Below are 20085 nucleotides of genomic sequence, written 5' to 3'. Positions count from 1 at the left end.
CCGCCCACAGTCACAGCGATTGCAAGTCCTCCATCTTCTAAATGAACTGATGGCAAAAAGCCGAGAAGGTATCCTATCTTACATGGAAAAACACTGCGAATTAGAGCTGGACTGATGAATTCTAGCCATGCGTGAGATGAATGATGAGTCACTTATAGGAATCGTGGATCTTGTAAGCGGAGAGCGAGATCCCCGCAATCTTATGATTGTTTTCTCCATTCTCAAAGTAGTAATGATGGAGTGGGATATATCAGGCCATACTCAGGTAAGGTCATACTCTTTATATTGAAAATATTAATTGGTGATTACTAACACAATAGATATCTCGAAGGATCTATTCGATGCTGCTTACAATTACTTCCCGATCACATTTAGACCTCCTCCAAACGATCCATACGGTGTAACTGCGCAGGATCTGAAAGATAGACTGCAAGCTTGCATAACATCCACGTCTCTTTTTGCTCCATATTCGTTCCCAGCCTTACTAGACAAACTAGACTCAACATCAGCGAATGTAAAGGTAAGGTTCAGCATTTCAATACGATTGTTTCCTTAATCACAACTAACACTTTTTGTCCTTAGCGGGATGCTTTGAAAGCACTCAATGGCTGTGTTGAATCATATGGCCCTGTAACCATATCCCGGTATTCCATTTCTATTTGGGACTGTCTCAAGTTTGAAATACTCAACGCCCAGGATGAAGTCCTTCCTGCAGAAGCTCTGCGAGTGCTACATTCGCTAGCTTCAAAGCTACCCACATCATCAGTGAATGGATCCAATAAATCACCGCTTGCGCAGCTCCTAAAGCCGGTCACCAATGAATGCATTGATCAATTACGAGAGCCACTGCAGAAACAGGCAAAACCGGCACGGCAAATATTGAGCTCATTATCATCTGCATCTGCCCCTGCATTTACCTTGATAACTGAATCCGTTATTCGCCCTTTGATTAGCATCTATCAAAATGCTGACGGTATCTCGAAGCAACGCGAGATTCTGGAAACCTTCGTCGAGCTCTTCAAATCGGCTGTAACAGTCTTTGGAACTTGGACCACCATTACTTCTGACTCCAGCCTTCCAAACCCGCTTGTGTCGCACAAAGACGTTCTTACACAAATATTCAGTAAATCGTTAATGGGCTCCGCGGAAGATGAAAATTCATTCAGGCTCTCAGCGTTGAAAGGTCTTATAGAACTTTCTATTCTACCAAATTTCCTGGAGGATAACGAAATCGGTCTTTTTGTGCAGTACTTCGATGATATCCTTCTCCACGAACGAATTGTTGCGCATGGCGAGTTGCGCAAGGAAACCATCAATGCTCTGGCAAAGATTTCAAAGAATAAACCACAACTTATCATTGATATTACTTTCCCAGCACTATTGGCGACTCTACCTGACATGGAAAATGGAGACGACGAGTCCTATCTATACTCCCTTGACAGTCTGGCACGGATAAGCATTGAAAAGGAAGTTTTCAATACCCTTGTCAGGAGGTTGCTCAGTAAGCTGGATGTTGTGATCAGCTCCAATGGCAAAGGCTCCTCAACCTATACCGCCGCTATATTAACGACAATTCTGTACGCAATGGAGCGTCGTCAAGACCTAGAAAAAGACCCAAACCTGAACTTCTACTACGAGAAGATTGTCAAATCTCTATGCAGACGCACTGCTAAAGCGTCTACAACAGGAGGAACGGCCCTGAACCACCCACGTGTACTAGATACCCTGGGACGACTTTGTAACCTTATCATCTGTCACTTACCACGAGCCACCCAGGATGAGGTGTGCAAAAACACATATGCTCTATTTACAACCGAAGAAGAATTTACACCCGCTCTATTTTCAGAGCAGCCCGCAACCCTCCAGCAAAAACAGATGATAATTATATCAACCTATATCCTTGCCGCATTGCCGAAGGATATATCGCCACTGCCATATACCAATACCGGAATCGAACCCCTTTTGCAGCAAAGCGTAAAAGCTTCAATTTCAGAGGAATCTGATCCTTCCATTCAGCTTGCATTAGGCCGCCATGTTGCCCTATTAGCCAACAAATTCCTTTCCAAGGAGGAAATTCAGTGTGCTTCGGATATTTTATTTTCACTAATACCGTCATCATCACCTACGGCCCTATCGCAACAGACCATTCGAACCATTTTCTGGCTAGCAAAAGCTTTAATACTCCGCCTAGCGCCTTCAACGACACAGATACTAACCTCTTTGTTGGACCTGTTGGATTCCCCGGACACAAAGACCAGCACCCTTTGCGCTAGGGGATTTAGCATTCTCCTTGCCGAAGACAGTATTCTTAACGTTAAAAATGGAGCTATCGTTCGTCTTCTAGTTAAACAAAAGGTATTTACAACCGCTATACCTTTGATATCGGCCCGGGTCCACGATGCCAATACATCCGCCGCTACACACGACAAATCATCATTGAGGAAATCCCATTCTAAAGAATCGTACCTTACTGCGCTGTCCGGTCTCTTATCCACTATACCATCATCTTTAGTAATGACCAAGTTACCGACACTGTTACCTCTTTTACTTCAATCCCTCGACCTACATTCTGCCGCTGACCCCTCAACCCCCGAATTATCGCCCATAACCAGCGGCAATATCAAGTCCGCTACGCTCAAAACACTAGCCATTGTTATTCACGAAAACGGGGTCCAGGTGATAAACGAAATTGGCTATGTGGAAGATCTCGTTACCCGCCTTTCAAGGACGGCAAAAATACACAGCAGTACTGAAGCCGATATAAATGTGCAAACACCAGATTCGTCAACGTCAAAGAAGGCTGGCGTTAGCAATGCTGGTAATCCAGCGAAAGTTCGAGTTCAGGCTCTTCAATGCCTAACTCTACTTGCAAATAACCCAGCTGGACAAGGCGCGGAAGGGGAGAATAAAAAGAGCCTGTCTACAGTGTCTCCCCTGCTGCGGTTGAAAAGGACTGTTCTCAGGGACTTGCTGTGTGTGCTTGATGACCCTAAGCGGGATGTTCGTAAGGCTGCTGTGGATGCAAGAGCGGCATGGCTAAGAAATGTTGAAGATGAAACAAATGATGGCGACGATTAGGGAAGTAAATTCCTTAGAAATAGCACCGCCATTCTCTCAGTTAAAAGAAGGCATAGGACTTCCACGCATTTTGTTTTTGTCCCTACAGATGTTGCCCTTTTCGCCTCGCTTCGTTACATATCAAAAGTTAAACAGATACCTGTTAGAATTTTGATTAATAGCTTTGAGTTCTGAAAAACAGACCATTCCTCAATTTACAGTATGAAATAATAGCAATTTACGTATTCAAATACTGTTAGGGGCAAGCCATCATGCCCTAGAAAGGTTTAAATTTTATCTACAAATAAAATCTACTTTATTCTAGGTAGTTAGGGGTAGTGGTAGCAGCGTAGCTAGTTACCAGTAAGGGCCTAGGTCATCCTGGGTCGGGGTAACGCTCCTGCTAGCATCATCATCGTATTCTCTGCCACCTCCAACAAGGGAGAAAGCAAATGGGCCGGCTCCAGCAGAAGCTAATGGAGATGGGTATTTGTCTTGGATGAAATTGGTAGGTGTGTAGTTGGCCCAACCAACAACGTCAATTTTTTCCACAACCTTTCTTGCAACGCGGAACAGGCTCCCTATTCCAGATGAGCCTATAGTTCGCTCAGCAGTTGTCAAGAATTCATCTGGTCGGTCCGTCTCAGTAATGTTGCCTCCAAGATGGGATTCGGCACCAAGCAAGTCATCGGAGCGCCACGAATTGACCCGTTCTCCAATAGTGAGGTTCTTGTTTGCTTCGAGGACTTCTTCAATAGCCGGGCTGACAATAGACGCTTCGAACCAGAGTCGAGATCCTTCAACCATGGCCTCGGAACCGATAGACCGTACCCGGATGGCGTTTTTGTCCATAGGGTTGTTACCAGAAATCAATCTCTGGACTTCAGTTATCTGGAGGAACACAGGCTGTTCACAGTTGGAATCCGACGGTTCGGAGTTGTCAAGTACATACTTCCCAGTGTACTTGTGGCGTGTGGTTCGTTTCATTAGAATCTTAGTGATCCTGAGTGCACTGTCCTCTGGAACACGAGTAAATAGGATAACTCTTGTCCGGTCTGGGGGAATATACAAGTTATCAACGATGCATTTGACAGTCTCCGCAATTCCACTTTCAGCTGCCGCAATATATTCTTGAGTTCCTTTGACTGTGGCTCGAAGGTCCCAAATATTCAGAGGAAAATGAATATTTGCCGCTCCTAAGACGAATTCAGGGCGATTGATGGTCACAGCCCCAGACTCATCAATAACGATAACAATGTCAGTACTATCCTTCGTTTGACAGTGAAATTCGTAGCAAACTTGACGAGTTGTGGGTTCCTCTTCGAAATAAGGCTGGGTATCAGATTCATCCTCAGCACCAAGCTCGAAAAAATAATCAATATCTGTTCCAGAAGTTGTCAAGAATTGGTTGAACACCGTGGTGAGACCTGGAAGACCATGTCGTGGTCTGAAGAGAGAATTCCAGGCTTTGAGGTCAAGCGTTCGTCCTGTATGAAGCTTGGACACCGAGTTGGTGAGGATAAGACCAAGTTGAATTTCCACAGACAATGTACCAGTAAAATATTGAATAGCATCGAAAACAGGCTTAAGGCAGCCAAAAAGATCTTTGACATTGTTGGTATCAATATTTTCCTTCTTGATAGTTTTTTCCTTTCTCCACTGGCTGGGTTCAGGGGCTTGAGCAGGTTTAGATGCAGGTGGTGTTGGGATAGGTCCCCATGCTTCCAAATACGCGGCCTGTTTCCTTGCTTTTTGCTCAGCTTTTGTTTCACGTTTGACAGAAGCCGCTGGAGCTGGTGTTTTTTGCCCCATAGTGCGATGGAAGACTCTGGTGGCTTCTTCCCCGTCGATAATTTTGGGCCTAAGAAGTTCAAAAGCACTAGACGAGACCTTAGTGGAGAGCTTTAACTTTCGAAGTCTTTCTTCGTTCGACAATAAACCATTAGCAGAATCTGTGTTCTCTTCAGTAGGCAGCTCTGAGGAGTGGGAGGTTCCCATAATCCCAGGAGACGTCATGGCCGAAGAGCCAACCGCCGGTGAGGCAGGCCTGGGCTGGAGAGGAGGAATGGACGGAACCAATATCTGAGAAAACGGCATTGATTGCGTAGAGGGAGCCACAAACTCAGTGTCATCTGTCGATATATCGATAAGTGTCTGTGCTCTTCTCCCTGTTGATTTTCCATACTCTCTTGGGCGTGGATACATAAATGGAACTCCGTTTCCTGGTCGACGTGGGGGCGACTTCTTTGGATGACCATAAGCTGAGGTATTGAATGACTCTGGTAGGATGTTCCTAGGAGGAGGGATAACCGGATGTTGCGGAGTTGCTTTGGGGGCCCTCGCTTCAATGGGAGTTGCAGCCGGCTTCGGGTCTATTTTCTCGACAACGTGCTGTTTAATGATGGGTTGCTTGACAATGGGCTCCTGAAGGGGTTTTTCGACAATAGGCTGTGGGATTTTCGGTGCAGTTTGGACGTTAGCCGGAGGTAGAGGTTGACGTCTTTTTAGTCCCGAAGGAAGCTTGGGTGCTTCAACAACTTCAACAGAAGGTTCAGGGGGGAGAGTACTGTTTGGTTCGGAGACGTTTGTTCCGACAGCACCAGCCTTTACGCCTTCAGTAACCCATTTGTTTACAAAGGATGCTTTCTCATGCGAGAGCCAAGGGTGTTCAACAATTTGTTCATCTTCTTGTTCGCAGTCGGTTTTCATAGACAGTGCCGTGGCTGGATCTTCTTGCGGGGCGGGAGGCAAGTTTGCAAGTACTGACGCATCTCCGAGCTGTTGAAACTTGAAATCATCCCAGATGCTGGCCTGTCCTCGTCGTTGCTCTGTAAGTCGTGGTGGGAAAGCAATGTTCTTCGGGACTTTCAGTTCACGAGAGTCTGGATCAATAACCTCCATAACGGTGACGGACATTGTATGCAGGTGGTTGATCAATTTTGACTCAGGACCATCAACCAAGACACGTCTGATAGCAACTTCATTCAATGTCCTGTATGGAACTATTCTAAGCCTGAACTCTGTAACACCTCCTACATGGAGGATGTTCGCAACTTGAGGAGCCACCATTAGAGACTAGGTAGTAGGTATTAGATCGTATGCCTGCTATAATGATGCCAGGTAAAAGGCACTTACTAAATATGAGTGGACGTTCGAAAGTCGTTCCATGGCGTTCTCAGCTTGCCATTTCTCCATGCTAGTAATTCGAATTCTCTTGTTGCTTGCTTCAATATCTACCTGTGCTCCAGTTGCTTGGGATATAGCAGTAAGTATAGACCGAGGAGCTTTTATAAAGCACTCAACAGCTGCTTCATCTTCCTGCCAGTATTTGACTACGACAGGAAGCTTCAATGCCTCAGGAGGCGGTAGCTGCTCAATGAGTTGATCTTCCTCCTCGCAGCAGGCCTCACCACTCTCCATTTCGGGCCCTGCTGGTACCGAAAGTCGTGTAATTTTCGGGCACTATTTACCTCGTTAGTTGAAATAAGGTAATTTGCTAGAACAATGGGAGTCAAACCTCCAGCAAATCATGTTCCTTCTCTTTCTCAATAAAGCTGGCCAAATACTCAGCAACTGCAGAAGCAGACAGAGATACACTGCAGTTATCAATGGAAAACACCTAGTTTTGTCTCTTGTTAGCTATACTCGGGGAAGACTAGCCATGTGTAGATATAGCTCATGCACCCACATCGTGTTCTGACTCGTATTTGCAGAATCCATCCGAGCTATGAGGTAACCCCCTAAAAGGCAAAGTTAACAAAGCAACTCTTTTCATCTAGCCCAGCTAAGAGTGTAACATCTTTTGAAGGATCAGTTGGTGATATCTCACTTGAAGAACTTGGTCACCTGATCAATCTATATAAATACAAAGAGTCGAGTATCAGCAGCCTATTCATGAATTAATTGAGATAGAACAACTTGTTACTTACACCCTCAGTTTCAAGCCTCCATATGGATGCAACAGTCAGTCTATGGCCCGAATCCATGGCTGAGGCGCGTTTTTGAGCTGTCCTCCTGGCAAACCAGAGCTCAGCCTATCTTCCTAGCTTGAACCGCAGTCTTAGATGAGGAATCGAGAGAAAAAAAAAAGGGCTGCTCATGGGAATATTACTCAAAAGTAGCAGATTGCAGAAAGGAGCTAAGCCTTGAGCTAGGATATCAACTCTTTATAGTCATTCACCTGAGGTAAAAGAAAGTGTAGAGCAAAAGAGCAACAAATCTGATGAGAAAGCAGTGAATTGTCAGCATTCACATGTGGAATAGACAGCCTCATTCACTCAAATCTAAGAAGAAGAGAAGCAAAAAAAGGAAGAGATTTCAGCTTACTGTCTTTCTGGTTGTTTTGGATGTAGCAGAAATAAAGAAGCAAGAGCGGAAATCTGCAGGTGAAACACTGTGCAAGAGCTGAGCAGAAGAGAAAAACAGTAAGAAAGAAGCAGAAGCAAAAGAAAATAATAGAAAAATAGAATTATGAGAAGAAGAAGAAGAAGAAGAAGAAGAGAAGAGAGTAAAAGGAGTGAAAGAGGAAGAGTGAAGTAGAAATTTGGTAGATATTCTACTTCACTGTGTTGGTGCGTTAGCGCCAGCAGACATCCTCGCTAAGCAATGTGGATATTGATATTTGATTATCATCTTAGATAGTCTTAGATAAGATGGCCATGGGTATTTAAGCAGATAGTTTATCCGAGCTGACTGATTGAACCAACTGGAAGGATAGGGATCCTGTATCAGGAGAAGACAGTGTCCTACCATTAAGCTTTGGATTGTTATTGTGCATAGCACACCATTCACGGCCATAAGATGGATATTCATTATAACCATCTTATCAAATCATAAAACAGGCGAAGAGCTAACATACTGATTGTGTAAAAGTAATATATAGATACTCAAGTCTTATAAAAGATGAGGTCGAGTGAAGTCGAATTAAGGCTGGCATTAAAATTAAGCCGGCGGATGGACCCATAGGATCCTCCGGATAAACCTTCAGGGGGGATTAATATGCAGAGTATTAATGGTAGAAGAATAAAATATTAAGTATTGAATAAGCAGTTCTATCTAAGTATCTGCACTAACGTCGAAGAAAAGATATACTAATGCAACCAAAATGCCAATATCAGAATCATTATGAAACTGTACAAGACAGGTATCGAGGAAGATGCAGGTAAAAAGCAACACGAAAAAGGCGATTATGTCCTTACATATTCTTGGCCTCCCCTGCCATGTCCTTCCTTGTAGATGGGATGGATGTAGAAAGAAAAGAATCAAAAAGGGAAGATGGTAAAAAGGTACAACTCAGACACCCTCCCTATGACTAGTCTAATGCTGCTTGTTTCATGCTTTTTCATTCCCAACCAAAAAATGTACTCGTACAGAAGAATCAAAGGAATAAAACGTGAGATCGTGGTTGAGGGAATATAGCCGGAGATAGCGGAGGCCGAGAATGAAAACGGAAGTAGTGGAAGTGGCGGAAGAAGATGTGAAAGAGGAAGATTAAGAGGGAGAGACTTCCGGTCGATACTTCAGGGGTATCCTGGACGTGTCTGTCGAATCATATGTAGGGCCGTCGAGTGAGAAAGTGCAAATGCAAGGATCGGTGTCGGTTGGAAGATGAAGCCGTCCAATCCATGGGGGATGGGGTTGAACATGAAACAGGAAAACAGACAAGTAGGGTAATAGAAATCCAATCCGGGTCCAGTGGTCATGATGGATGGTCCGGTCCAACTCCGAACTCCGGCAACTTGGGATTATGCGAATGAAGTGAACAAATGGTAAAAGGTATCAAGAAGTGGAAGGGAAGTAGAAGACAAGAAGGAAATCCGATCCAGCGGAACTGTTATACACGTCAAACCGGGTGGTTTGACCGAGAAAAAGTAAAAGGCGGAAGGGAAGAGGTGGTGCAAGAACAGGAGATAGCTATCATCTGGCGCCTTTGACGTTTTGCTTGACGTTGACAACCCATTTCATCTTGTCGGTGGCCTCTCGGGCATCCCTCAGCACAGTGTCGACGTCTCGATCGTTCTGCCTTCCTTTCTCCACAAGGTTCTGTAGCACTTCGTCACTGCGCGATTTGTACTCTTCGTACAACGAGGTGATTTTCTCTGTCCGGTCACGAGCAGCTCGTATCTCACGGTCCTTTTGTTCGATAATAACGTCCAGTCTACTGAGTTGATTCTGCCGTTCTTGTTCGCGCTTTATTAGCTCGTCAAAATCTTTCCTGAACATGCTGAAACGGGACTGAAACTCGTTTCTGTCGCGTAATCGGGCCTGGGAGAGAGCATCATATTGGCATTGAGATCGCTGGGCAATTTCCTGTGCTTCTGCAAAGGCTCGCTGGTGCTCTTCGCGCTGTTGTTGGGCAAGTTGTGTGGTTTCCGAGGCGTCGTTTTCGGCCTTTAGACGTCTGTTCTTTTCGCTTTGTGTTTCTGATTTGAGATCTTCTATTTTCCTGTCCTTGCGTGCGATTGTTATCAGACTTGCTTCGTGGGACTGCTCGGAGCTGCGTAGTCGGTCGGTAACGGTCTGTAGTTGTTGTTTTAACACTTCGTTCATGCGCTGAGCTTCTTCGGCTCGGGTTCGGTGGAGGTTGCATTCACGAGTAAGACGTGTGATTTGTTCTTGGAGATTGTGAATAACTCTTCCGGATTTACCGGTCATGGCGTGGCCGATGGCAGAGGACCATTCTGGGGGTGATGTTGAGGGTAGGATAGGATCGCCATTAGTAAGTGGAGATATCGGGCCAACTATCGCTTTCATTTTGTCAGTGTCTGCCTATTCGAATAGCATAAAAAAAAAAAAAAAAAAAAAAAATGGAGGCTGTAGACGGGGTAAACGCACGGATAGGTTCGTCTCGCCTGGGAACACCATTGGTGCTGTAATTTGTGCCATTGGCGCCATCAGAGACATGGCTATCGAAATAACCGTTGGGTGAGTGCATGTTCAGGTTGGTCTCGACGTCGAAGAAAGAGATTTGGGGCGGTGATTCAAAGGTGGCAGTGGAAACGGATGCAGAAATGGAAGCTGACGATGAGGTCGGAGCTTTAACAATAACCACATTAGAGTTAGCACTTGGTCTGCGGAGATGTAGCATCTTTCTGAGCTTCTGGAGAGGCTGTTTCATCGTTCAACGCCTACGGGATGGGGCCGGAGACAGGCAGAGCGTGCTTTGTGGTGCTGTGTTGAAGGGAATTGGCCAGGATGTTTTGGGCTTGAGGAGGTATGAAAGAGGTGATGGGTAGGTAGGTGAGTAGGCAGGTATGAGGATGGAAGAAGGCAGTGTAGTACCGCTGGGGTCGAAATCCCACTGTTTTATCTTGGTCAAACGGGGCCGGGGAACAACTGCGGTGCTGGTTCATTGTCAGATCGGGCAGCCCATGATGCGCCTTGCTGAGGGAGAAGTGGGAGAGGACGGACAGCGTGGACAGACTGGACCTGCTGATGCGTTGGCGCCGTATATGCGCGGCCAGAGATGTATCAAAGAGAGGGTATGCGTGGTTGAATTGAGCGAGACAAACGGCCTGAGATGGCTCCCGGGTGCCTCCTGTTGGCTCTCCCCGTCCGTCTGCAGGGTCATCGACCGCAGTAGCTGCTCGTCCGGTCGCAGAGTTGGCTCGTCAGCTGTTGGATGTCTTGCCTTGACGTCGCCTGCTGGGCTGATAAGATTGATTAAAATTAATTTGTTTACGACGGGAAAGCCAAAAATACATTTGCAGGGCCTGATGCTGAGTCAGCCATGCAGATGAGTCAGCTGTCAGGCTCAAGTGACATGCTGACTCAGCGTGCTAACCCCGAAAGGGGAAAATAGAAAAAAAAATAGAAAAAAAATTTAAAAGATGTTGAGAGATGCGCGATTCGAACGCGCGAATCAAAAGAAATCAGGGTAAGAAATACGATCACGTAAGCCTAAACCTGACGCCATAACCACTCGGCCAATCTCCCATTTACTTGGGCGTTTGGAGGCGCAGTTGGTGAAGTACTAGGGGGCTGCCAAGCTGACTGCAAACAACATAAGAGACTCCTTCCCGGCTTCCGCATGGCATGAGGCTTGATATAGATTTGATATGGGTAAACTGAACCCATCAGGGGCTGGCTTAAACATATCTGAATAGACAAATACACTCGCGGGAAACTAAGCCCATATCTATGGATTTAGTCTCGGCTATGGGGGAACCGTTGTCATTGCCATTGTGATTTATCAGTCTGATTCAAGAGTAAACAGCAAGGAACAGCAAGATACAGGCGAATAAATCGACGATCAAGGCTACTCCTTGTCCCAGTCCATGTCGATGTCTATGTCTTCAGCGCCGACGCACTCCTTGAACTCCCTCGTCTCGACCTCCTTGTCCAGTGCCTCAAATAGTCTGCTGAGATAGACCTTTTCTCCCGGGATCTTCAGGCCAATGTCCATGCCAGAGAAGATAGCCGCTTCAAAACACGACCGAGCCAGCTTGGCGACTGGCGGCACCCCAGATCTATACAGGTCTTTGAATCGCTGTCTCCAGAAGAGCCAGCGCTCAATACTAAATCCGGGCTGGGTAACACCCGCCTGCACCGCAAGGTCACCCGGCACAGTCATACTATTATCGTTGTCCTCCTCACTGTTGATACCACCACCGGAAGCGTGTGTTGCTGTGTAATTCTCCTGTGAGAGCTTGACCAGCTTGCTGTTGCTATGCTTCAGCCAAGCCAGACACGCGGGTAGGAGGTCGTGGACGGTAGGACGAGCCTTGTCGTCCTGTCCATCCTCCGTGACTGGCCTGTCAGTTTCGAGAGCCTGCTTGAATAACCACAATGCACAGCGGCTGAGATCCTTCGGACAGATACCTGTCGCACACAACTTTGCCGTCCACGCAGCAACGCTCTCTCGCTCTGTTGGTGTGAATCCCATAGACTCCTTGGTCCACGAATCCTTCACCTCCTGCGCCAGGTAAGGGAGATCAATCCATAGCCTTTGTCCGTTGGGCAATGTCACTGCCTCGCGCTCCGGCGCAGCTTCTCTGTCTGCCTGATTCTGAGTGAAGATCCCTAACTCACGGGTTTCCGATACCAACGTGACAAGTCGATCAAGTTCGGCACTGGTGGCTGGCGTGATCTTCACTGCATGAATGAGCTCGTCCCAGATATCGTGCAGCTGGCTCTCTATCTCCACCACTTTAAAGTCGTCACTGAAATATCCCCTTCCTACCCCACCGATGGCGTTGCGGAGGTTTTCCCATGTCTCCTGCGCGTTGGCTGGGTCTGTTTCGTAGTCTTTGCGCTTTTCCTCTCGCGTGGAGCTGGGTAAGGCACAAGTTCCGCCGGGACAGTCCATGCTGGCTGAAAGTAATGAAAGAGCAGAGAAAGCAAGGGCGCAGGAAGATGGGGCTGGCGTAAAGAAGACTCAATTTTGGATATTGATCCCGACTGGCAGTCGGCTTGTTTTTGTATGGAACTCCGACCACTCAACGTGGTCTTTGTGACGATACGTTACACTGCAGACAAGCCAGAAGTAACAGTGAACGTATGTAGATGTCAAGGGTAGAATTATAGATGGTGATATTGAGGTCGTGGAAAACTGTCCTTTTCGAGGTGAGAAATGAGTGTCGGTTATGCCGAATTTGGATATAAAGGTTGTCGACCTCATTCCACTGAAAACGCGGACTCAACCATCACAACAACAACAACAAAGATATCAACCAGAACGACGATAACCCGACTCGAAGCTACACTAAAAATCCCTTACTATCTTCGCATAGTACTGGCTGATTCTGTCCTATCAAACGCGGTTCCATCAAAGAATGTTGCTGATCTCGCAGAGTGGTATTCTATAGAGTACCAGGTGTAAGCCCCTTGGTCCTGTTATTTTCATACTTACTGACATTCTGGAAGAGCTCTGTATGATGGTCGGGTTGGAGTACAACTGCGAGCAAATGGATGTACAAACCATTGATGCCGCCGTAGAGCTATTACCAACTCGATACTCGTCAACTCTCCATGCATTGAACCGGAGCTTGCTCGGGTCATACCAAAAGGTTAATTCATATGTCTCTTTCTCCTGTTTTTAGATAACAGTGTTCAAGAGGTGAGGGTATTCACCCGGTATTCAAATCCCGAAGTATGGGAGGACGGAGAATATATGGATCCTTCAGTAATACCTCACACAACTGAGCTGGACCAACACATATCTCCTATAGACGATATGGTCTCGGGGCTCACGATATTACACCGAGCAGTTACACCATGAAGGAAGAGGAGAATAGACGGTGATAGCTGATGTTATATATCTGCTTGCCATCAGATATATAAAGTCTTCATCTATCACTGTTGATGCCATCTTGATCAAGCCATTTAAACCACACAACTAAACCAGGGGATATCTAAACCATCCAAGCCTATATTAGCAATGAAGTTCGATCTGGTTCTTCTCGCCGCCTTCCTGGCAGCTCCTATCCTCGCAAACACCATCCCTGAAGTCAGCGAGGCTGTCGACCTTGCTGACCGCGACATGTCTGCTGTTGACGAGGGGAATGAACTCACAGCCAGAAAGGTGCGGTCTCGGATTCCTAGCAAGGTATTTTCTGCTGTTTTGACGCCATGCTAACTTGGACAATTGCAGAGATGCATTGGAAGATGCAATAAGAACGGATGCCACTGCACCAGGCCCGTCAGAGTGTGTCCATGCAACAGAGTCGGGGCGAGATGCGTTTGTCGCTAGGGTACAGGGTGCTGTTCCTGACCTCTCATTGCTCTTAATGATCTGTTTTCGGTATTTCATCCATATTTCTGGACAACATGTCGACTCTCGTTAGCCTCGGGCACCATAGTCGCCTGAAAAGAAGTACTCAGGGTATGGAGAAATGATATCAATAGTTTTGAATCTTTGAATGAAGGCGATATACCCGCAGGGTTCCCGTTTGGTATCAATAATAGTCATAGCTGGCCACCGCCAGATAGCAGCACCTCCTTTCAAATGATGATATAAAACCTGTCCCTTCATTCTCAACGAAGTATAAAACGTATGTAACCACGGACGGACATAGGGAGGATGCTTTGTTTCAACCAGCCCTTAGGTTGAATCCAATAACGAAACATGCGCTCGCCCCCGCCATGAACTAACTTCTGGCCGACGATCGAGGATTAGGTTCCTTTCGTCCTCAATCCCAGTCCTCGCTATGATCCGAAAAGCTGGTTTATGCAATAATTGATTCCAGGAGCAGGAATGTGCCGAGGAAGAAGCAAGTCGGCCGATTAACCACCCTCAGGCCGATAACTGTTTTCATATAAATTGAAAGCTTCTTGCTCTTCCATGAAAAGCCCTCTCGAAAACGAGAGCATATTATATACCAGCCACAGCCGTGGGGAACAAGATGCCAGATAGTCTGCAAGCCACCGACAACTTTATACGGAGTAGGTATGGAGAAGCTGTGAGTAATAATGAGCTTTGATCTTGAAATCATAATTCGAGGCTCGATTCCCGTGTCGATCCCTATCAATATGCTGATCACGGTTTGTCGGAATCAATTAACTTGCGGCAACGATACCTTGAGCGTGAGCTTGCATCATCGGTAAACAAACGCATAAACAACAGGAAGAGATGTTAACCGATCGCTGAATTTTTGGCGTCTCTGGATGCCTGTCGTGGATGGTGTGGAATTCAGGGGTAAAACTACAACCCCTTATACCAACTTCACCCACGCCAATGGCCACGGATACCCAGCACACGAACAAGAGGACATCAAAGCTTAAGAGGTGCGGGCTGACCGCAAGGCTTAGTTTCTATCTTGTCCCGTCTTGATCCCGTTGAAGAACGGATGGCTATCTGGGCATTCTATATCAGATATCTACACATACGCGCTGCGGCGTATTAATGATATAGATATACTGCTTGTCTGCCCTCTATCAAATCAATCTCTCCACTCTCGTCCAACTTTGCCACCCAATAGCCGTGGGAAGATCAAACGTGCACGACGCTGCAAAATGGGATAGAGTTCAATAAGGACGGTAAGGAGTCAAGTCTGGGGAAGAAGATGGAGGCGGGAGAAGGATGGCTCAAGCCTGGTGCACAAGCATGCCCAAAGCACGGCAACACGAGCAATGCAAAAAGCAATAACTAAGGATCGGCTGGACAAGATGAAAATGCGTGGAATTGATTGATGAAGGGACAAAGGCAGGAGGAAGACGGATAGGGGGCAACGACTCGATTGGAAGGAGATTTGCAAGATGGAAAGTAAAAAAAGATAACAGCTTGTTAGGATAGCATGATAAATGCAGCGTACAGTACTATGTGAGTATGTGGTGGTAAGAGGTAGTGTGTGTGTGTCCTTGTCCTGTCTCATTCCGCTATGTACATCCAATCATCGATCAAACTCCGTCGCAAATGGTAAAAAAAACAAAAAGGTAGAGGATTGAGCCCACCCACCGAAGAAGAGAAAAGGTATTAAAGTTTAAGAAGTAAATATAGAAGAAGTAGAGAGAGCAAATGGTAATGGCATAAGAGGTTTTTCAAGGATCAATCGGTCAATCAAATCACATCGTGAAGAGCCAGCCATGCAAAGAGAGGGTGGACACAGTTAAGAAGTTAAGTAAGCACATCAATCAGAATCAAATCAATAACGACAAATAAGAAAAGTGATGAACAGGAGATGTATGTCTTCCATGTTCGGAGCTCAGAAAGAGCGCGATGCTTAGTTGAGATAAGCGAAGGCGACAAGACCGGCCATGATGAGCGCGAGCGGGCTGGACAGGGCGGTCAACGAGGCTGCGTTTCCAGTTGGAGTAGCACTTGGAGTGAGAGTAGCGCTCTCGGACTGGGAAGTGAGGGTTTGCGAAGACATGGTGGTGTTGCGGTCGCTGGTGGTGGTGGCAGTTCCCATGCTTGGGGTGGGAGAGCTGGGCTTGCTCGTCATGGTGGTCATGGTGGTATGGTTGGCAGAGTTGGACATGGTCATGCTGGCATGAGGGGTGGAAGTAACAGCTGGCTTGGTTACTGGCTTTGAGGGCTCGCCAGAAGAGCTAGACGAAGGAGCGGCAGTAGTGGTGGAAGCAGGGGCAGACGATGGAGCGCCGTGGCCGCCAGTGATACTGAACTGGCCGGTGTAGTTGGTTTCGTCACCCTGCTTGATCTGGAGAGCATAGTCGGGGCCTGAGGGGAGGGATGCAGGCAGAGTGAAGGTGCAGGAGCCGCCAGTTGCTTGGGCTGTTATCACGTTAGTATCTGTCTTTTTGCGCTGGGTATATCATAACATTCAGCTACAAGACTTACAGCACACGGTAAAGACATCGTGGAGGTTGCCACTTGGGCCCTGGCGCAAAATAATGTCAACGGGCTAATAAATGGTGTGTCAGCACTGTGTCTTCTTCAATGCATTTTCAACAAGAATGGAAAACATACAGCATTAGGGTTGCCTCCAGCCCAGGTCACCGTAATGGGCTCGCCAACTCTCGGGTCCTTGGGGAATGTGGTGAAAGCGGGCCTTTCAGCAGCAACGGCGGCAATGAGAGCCGCGCCGGCAAGGAGAGTCTGGAAGAGCTGCATTGTGATGGTTGGTTTGGTATTAAAAAGGCACCGGAAATAGATTAAAATTAGGCGAGGGTATTAGGTATTGACGCGAGCGGGCGCTGTATAGATGTTTTGGTTGAAAGGACAGTGGTAGCTGATCTCGTAAGGACTGTTTGTGTTGCTTGTAGGGAATGACAATAAGCAGCGACACCGTGAGCTGATTAAATTAAAAACCGAGATGAGGAGGAGAAGAGAGGGAAGAAGAGAAAGAAAAAGACGAGCAGGAGGTGGAAAGGAGAGAGAAGAAAAAGGATTCCCGTCTTGCCTCTCTATCCTTTTTGCTTCCACCTGCGCTCGCTGTCGAGGTTTGCTTTTGGCGGATGGAAGAAGCTAAGTGGACTAGCGAACCTTGCCCCTTTAGGCCCAGATGCTGCTGACCCCCTGGTCTATAGCAATTGGGTTTCTTTTCTTTTTTCTTCTTCCTTTTTTTTTTCTCCAGCTTCTGTTTCTTCTGTTTCTTCCGTTTTCTCTTCTGTGCCTCCAGAGACGGCTCCTTTGTTACTCGTGAGAACGAGAGGAGCACGGGGGGCGGATGGAACCAGTCCCATCTTGATCTCATTACCCGTTCGTCCTTGTGGTAGTCTGTACGGGGCATCAGAGAGAAGGGGAGTACTCCGTAGTGCCTGGCAGGGCAGACGGTGAAGACAGTAAACAGTCGTCTGATCCAGGCCCCTATCCAATGTCCGTGGCTCTCGGCCCTTATCCCTGTCCCCATCAAAAAGGCCTATTATTATTATTATCCAACCAGCGGCGTTCCTCGCGCCTCGAAAAGGTCTTCCCCACGTCCAGCACTTCCTTCAACCAGCCCAATACAGCGTTTTTATTTGTGGGTCGGCGCATGCCCTTCTGCAGCGTTGTCCTCCCTGCCCTGTCTGTGAGCCTGTGAGCCTGCGAGCCTGGTTCTTGTCCTCCCTTGAGTGGATTAATAGCCATCCAATGCTAAGCTCCAGGACGGGTTCTTGTGTATATTTGCTTCTTCTCGATTTTATTTTTCCTTTTCTCGCTCTTGTTTTCTTCTTCCTTTCCCCCTTCTTCTCTCCAAACAGCCTTTGTTTGGTCAGCTGGATAGGAGCTCAGAACGTTGTTGGCAGATTACTGTTGGCATTGCGGCGTACATATGTGAGCTGGCTGGCGCAAAGAAGAGAGAGGAATACGGATAAAGAGAAGAGATTGACGGTGAAGTCAAGCGGAGCTGCCACCAGCAATTAGCTTCTGCAGTGAGAGGGACAGAGTACGTATGCAGTATAAGATAGGCTGGTAATGCCGGGTACCTGCTTGGTACCTGCCAGCTTTGCTCCGCTGGCCGTTCTTGTTCGACAGAGTTAGAGCGCATACTGATGCTTGGTCCTCCGCTTGTTTCCTCCTCCCATGTCAGGGCCGGACGAGTTCGATACCCAGCCCGTCGTTCAGACACGGCTCCGCGTTCGCCACCGCCGGGAAGCCATGGAATGGGGACACTCGTTGAAGTCATTTCCGTTGGCTAGTCGAGGTTACATGCCATGTACAGAGTAAGTACTCCGTACGCACCCTATATTCTAGCTTTGTTGCCGCTGCTGCGCTCATTCAAGCTAGGCCGTCCCTCTTGGGATGCCTGTACTGCCTGGTGTAAGACACCAACGCATAATCCATATATTTAACGGCGATCCGTCGCGCTTGATTCATTTTAATATATTATACCGTCCTAGCACTGAGACCTCGTCTCCAGACCTTTGTATATTATATACCAATAATATATAACTTGGACAGTACGGAGTATTAATGCTCCATCCAGGCGGAGTTGGGATTCAACGACTGACGTTGTTGATGTTTGTGTTTTTTTTTATGGAGAAGAAAAGAAGAAGAAAAAAAAGGGGAAAGTTCGGGATATCCGGCTTATATAATTATGTTATGTAATTGTATTACATAAGGAAACGCCAAGAGCAGAAAAGCGCGAGAGTGAAAAACCAACTGGACCATGCCAAGACTTGCCTTGTTCGGAAATATCGCGGCTTCATTTAACGAGGCCGAAGCTGGAAACATAAAAGACACGCACGGCGAGAGTAGCAAGCAAGCAGAGGATGCGAGAGGGTGCGGTGAGAGCAGAGCTGGGGGGACTAAAGCTGCTGGGCTGGAACCTGTTTTGCTTGAGGCTATCGTCGCACAATATTGAGTACTACTATGAAGTCTGATCCAGTTTTTATATGATGCTAACAAGGTCCTATTAGAGATGACGGCCATATGTTAAGCATTGCACCGATTAATTCCATTCATTCGTGCCAAACAGGCTTATACCCAGCTCTACCTCACGATGAGCTTCATTTGGTTTACTCTATGGCAGAGTAGCCTGGACATGGAGAGGAAGGAGGCAAGAAGCTGAGAGTAGTTGCTGCTTCTGCCGATACAGCAACCCGTGGGATAATATTATAATATTTATCTTTCATGGATGCTTCTTGTTTACTCTCTCTCTCTCCATCAACACAACTCTCGTTATCATATCAAGCAGTACATTCGCTTCTATCTCTTCAAGACTTTATCATACCCGTCAGGTCACTCGTTTCTGACACCACACTCGTTACGTGCACACGGCCATCTATATCATTCCTCATTCAAGATGAGTACCGACTCGGGATACTGCAGTTTACAATCTTCTCCATATTACAAGGAGCTGCAAAATGGCTATTTTACAGCTGTACCCGATGTTTCAAGCGCTTCATCGTTCAGCGCTTCCAACTCCCCAGTCTCGCTCCAGTCGTTCCAAACTGGCACGCCACCAGGCTCAATTTCTGACATTCTTGAGACTCGCAAGGAGGCCAAGGAAATACTCCTGATATACCGTACTACCCTGGCTGAGCTTGAGTTAAGACGCATGAGCGGCTCTCGGAAGGGGCTGCAGAGATGGGTCGAGTACTGGACAAATACTTACAAACCGGACTTTGCCCGTCCTCTTTGCCAAAAGATCGAACTGGCCTGTCCGGAAATCAACCGTATCTTCAGGGAGGCCGCCCAGGATGTCTACCAGATCATCAATGAGATTGACGCGTGCATCACGTCCGCCTCTCACCAAGATGAAGTACGAGACTTGATGGCAAGCATGAGGTGCCGTATTCATCGGATTGTCAGTGAACGGCGGGTGCGGGCCAATCAGCTCATGGAATGGCTTAGATGTGACATCGAGTCTACACCCGTGGATATACAGGACAAGATGTTTGATCGGTTAAAGAAGCAGGTCTATGGCCTGGACCCATCAGGCCATTACCACCCTAACCCCGAGGAAGAGGAACGTGAGGAACGTCAGGAACGTGAGGACCAGGTGGAAGAAAATCAAGAAGAGACTATCGAGGAGCGCCTCCGACAGCAGATGGGCCTTTTGAACATGGCTACTCTTCCTGACAGTCTAAGGCAAGTTATTGCAGTGGACAATGCAAGGAGCCAGTGGGCGCATTATGCTACACAAGGAGAAACTTTTGCCATGAACAACGCCGAGGGAGTGGCGTGAGTGGCCCAAGGCACCTTGG

General features: G+C 47.1%; 8 protein-coding genes and 1 pseudogene across 9 annotated transcripts; 3 read left to right on the top strand and 6 right to left on the bottom strand.

Annotated features, from left to right (window-relative positions):
* Positions 1 to 127: 127 nt before the first annotated feature.
* On the top strand, positions 128 to 3078 carry ARB_06544 (uncharacterized protein; the record flags this gene model as incomplete). The annotated part of the gene is made up of 3 exons (XM_003015372.1): positions 128 to 265; positions 332 to 520; positions 583 to 3078. The coding sequence occupies 3 exons, from the start codon at positions 128 to 130 to the stop codon at positions 3076 to 3078; spliced, it is 2823 nt and encodes a 940-aa protein (XP_003015418.1).
* A 336-nt stretch (positions 3079 to 3414) lies between these two features.
* On the bottom strand, positions 3415 to 6477 carry ARB_06543 (uncharacterized protein; the record flags this gene model as incomplete). The annotated part of the gene is made up of 2 exons (XM_003015371.1): positions 3415 to 6132; positions 6193 to 6477. 2 exons carry the CDS (start codon positions 6475 to 6477, stop codon positions 3415 to 3417), a joined length of 3003 nt encoding a protein of 1000 aa, XP_003015417.1.
* A 2496-nt stretch (positions 6478 to 8973) lies between these two features.
* ARB_06542 (uncharacterized protein) lies at positions 8974 to 10174 on the bottom strand (the record flags this gene model as incomplete). Its single annotated transcript, XM_003015370.1, has 2 exons — positions 8974 to 9797; positions 9892 to 10174. The coding sequence occupies 2 exons, from the start codon at positions 10172 to 10174 to the stop codon at positions 8974 to 8976; spliced, it is 1107 nt and encodes a 368-aa protein (XP_003015416.1).
* Positions 10175 to 10887: 713 nt separating this feature from the next.
* ARB_06541 lies at positions 10888 to 10992 on the bottom strand (annotated as a pseudogene). Its single transcript has one exon. The product of its transcript is annotated as a tRNA-OTHER (tRNA).
* Positions 10993 to 11314: 322 nt separating this feature from the next.
* On the bottom strand, positions 11315 to 12364 carry ARB_06540 (uncharacterized protein; the record flags this gene model as incomplete). Its single annotated transcript, XM_003015369.1, has 1 exon — positions 11315 to 12364. The coding sequence occupies one exon, from the start codon at positions 12362 to 12364 to the stop codon at positions 11315 to 11317; it is 1050 nt and encodes a 349-aa protein (XP_003015415.1).
* Positions 12365 to 13435: 1071 nt separating this feature from the next.
* ARB_06539 (uncharacterized protein) lies at positions 13436 to 13633 on the top strand (the record flags this gene model as incomplete). The annotated part of the gene is made up of 1 exon (XM_003015368.1): positions 13436 to 13633. The coding sequence occupies one exon, from the start codon at positions 13436 to 13438 to the stop codon at positions 13631 to 13633; it is 198 nt and encodes a 65-aa protein (XP_003015414.1).
* A 2083-nt stretch (positions 13634 to 15716) lies between these two features.
* On the bottom strand, positions 15717 to 16567 carry ARB_06538 (extracellular matrix protein, putative; the record flags this gene model as incomplete). Its single annotated transcript, XM_003015367.1, has 2 exons — positions 15717 to 16259; positions 16424 to 16567. The coding sequence occupies 2 exons, from the start codon at positions 16565 to 16567 to the stop codon at positions 15717 to 15719; spliced, it is 687 nt and encodes a 228-aa protein (XP_003015413.1).
* A 190-nt stretch (positions 16568 to 16757) lies between these two features.
* ARB_06537 (uncharacterized protein) lies at positions 16758 to 17186 on the bottom strand (the record flags this gene model as incomplete). The annotated part of the gene is made up of 1 exon (XM_003015366.1): positions 16758 to 17186. One exon carries the CDS (start codon positions 17184 to 17186, stop codon positions 16758 to 16760), a length of 429 nt encoding a protein of 142 aa, XP_003015412.1.
* A 1827-nt stretch (positions 17187 to 19013) lies between these two features.
* Positions 19014 to 20066, top strand: ARB_06536 (uncharacterized protein; the record flags this gene model as incomplete). The annotated part of the gene is made up of 1 exon (XM_003015365.1): positions 19014 to 20066. One exon carries the CDS (start codon positions 19014 to 19016, stop codon positions 20064 to 20066), a length of 1053 nt encoding a protein of 350 aa, XP_003015411.1.
* Between the last annotated feature and the right edge of the window lie 19 nt (positions 20067 to 20085).

This window comes from Trichophyton benhamiae, assembly GCF_000151125.1.
Source record: "Trichophyton benhamiae CBS 112371 chromosome Unknown contig01535.1, whole genome shotgun sequence".
In the NCBI taxonomy this organism is placed as follows: Eukaryota; Fungi; Ascomycota; class Eurotiomycetes; order Onygenales; family Arthrodermataceae; genus Trichophyton; species Trichophyton benhamiae.
This window is presented reverse-complemented; position numbering and strand designations above follow the sequence as displayed.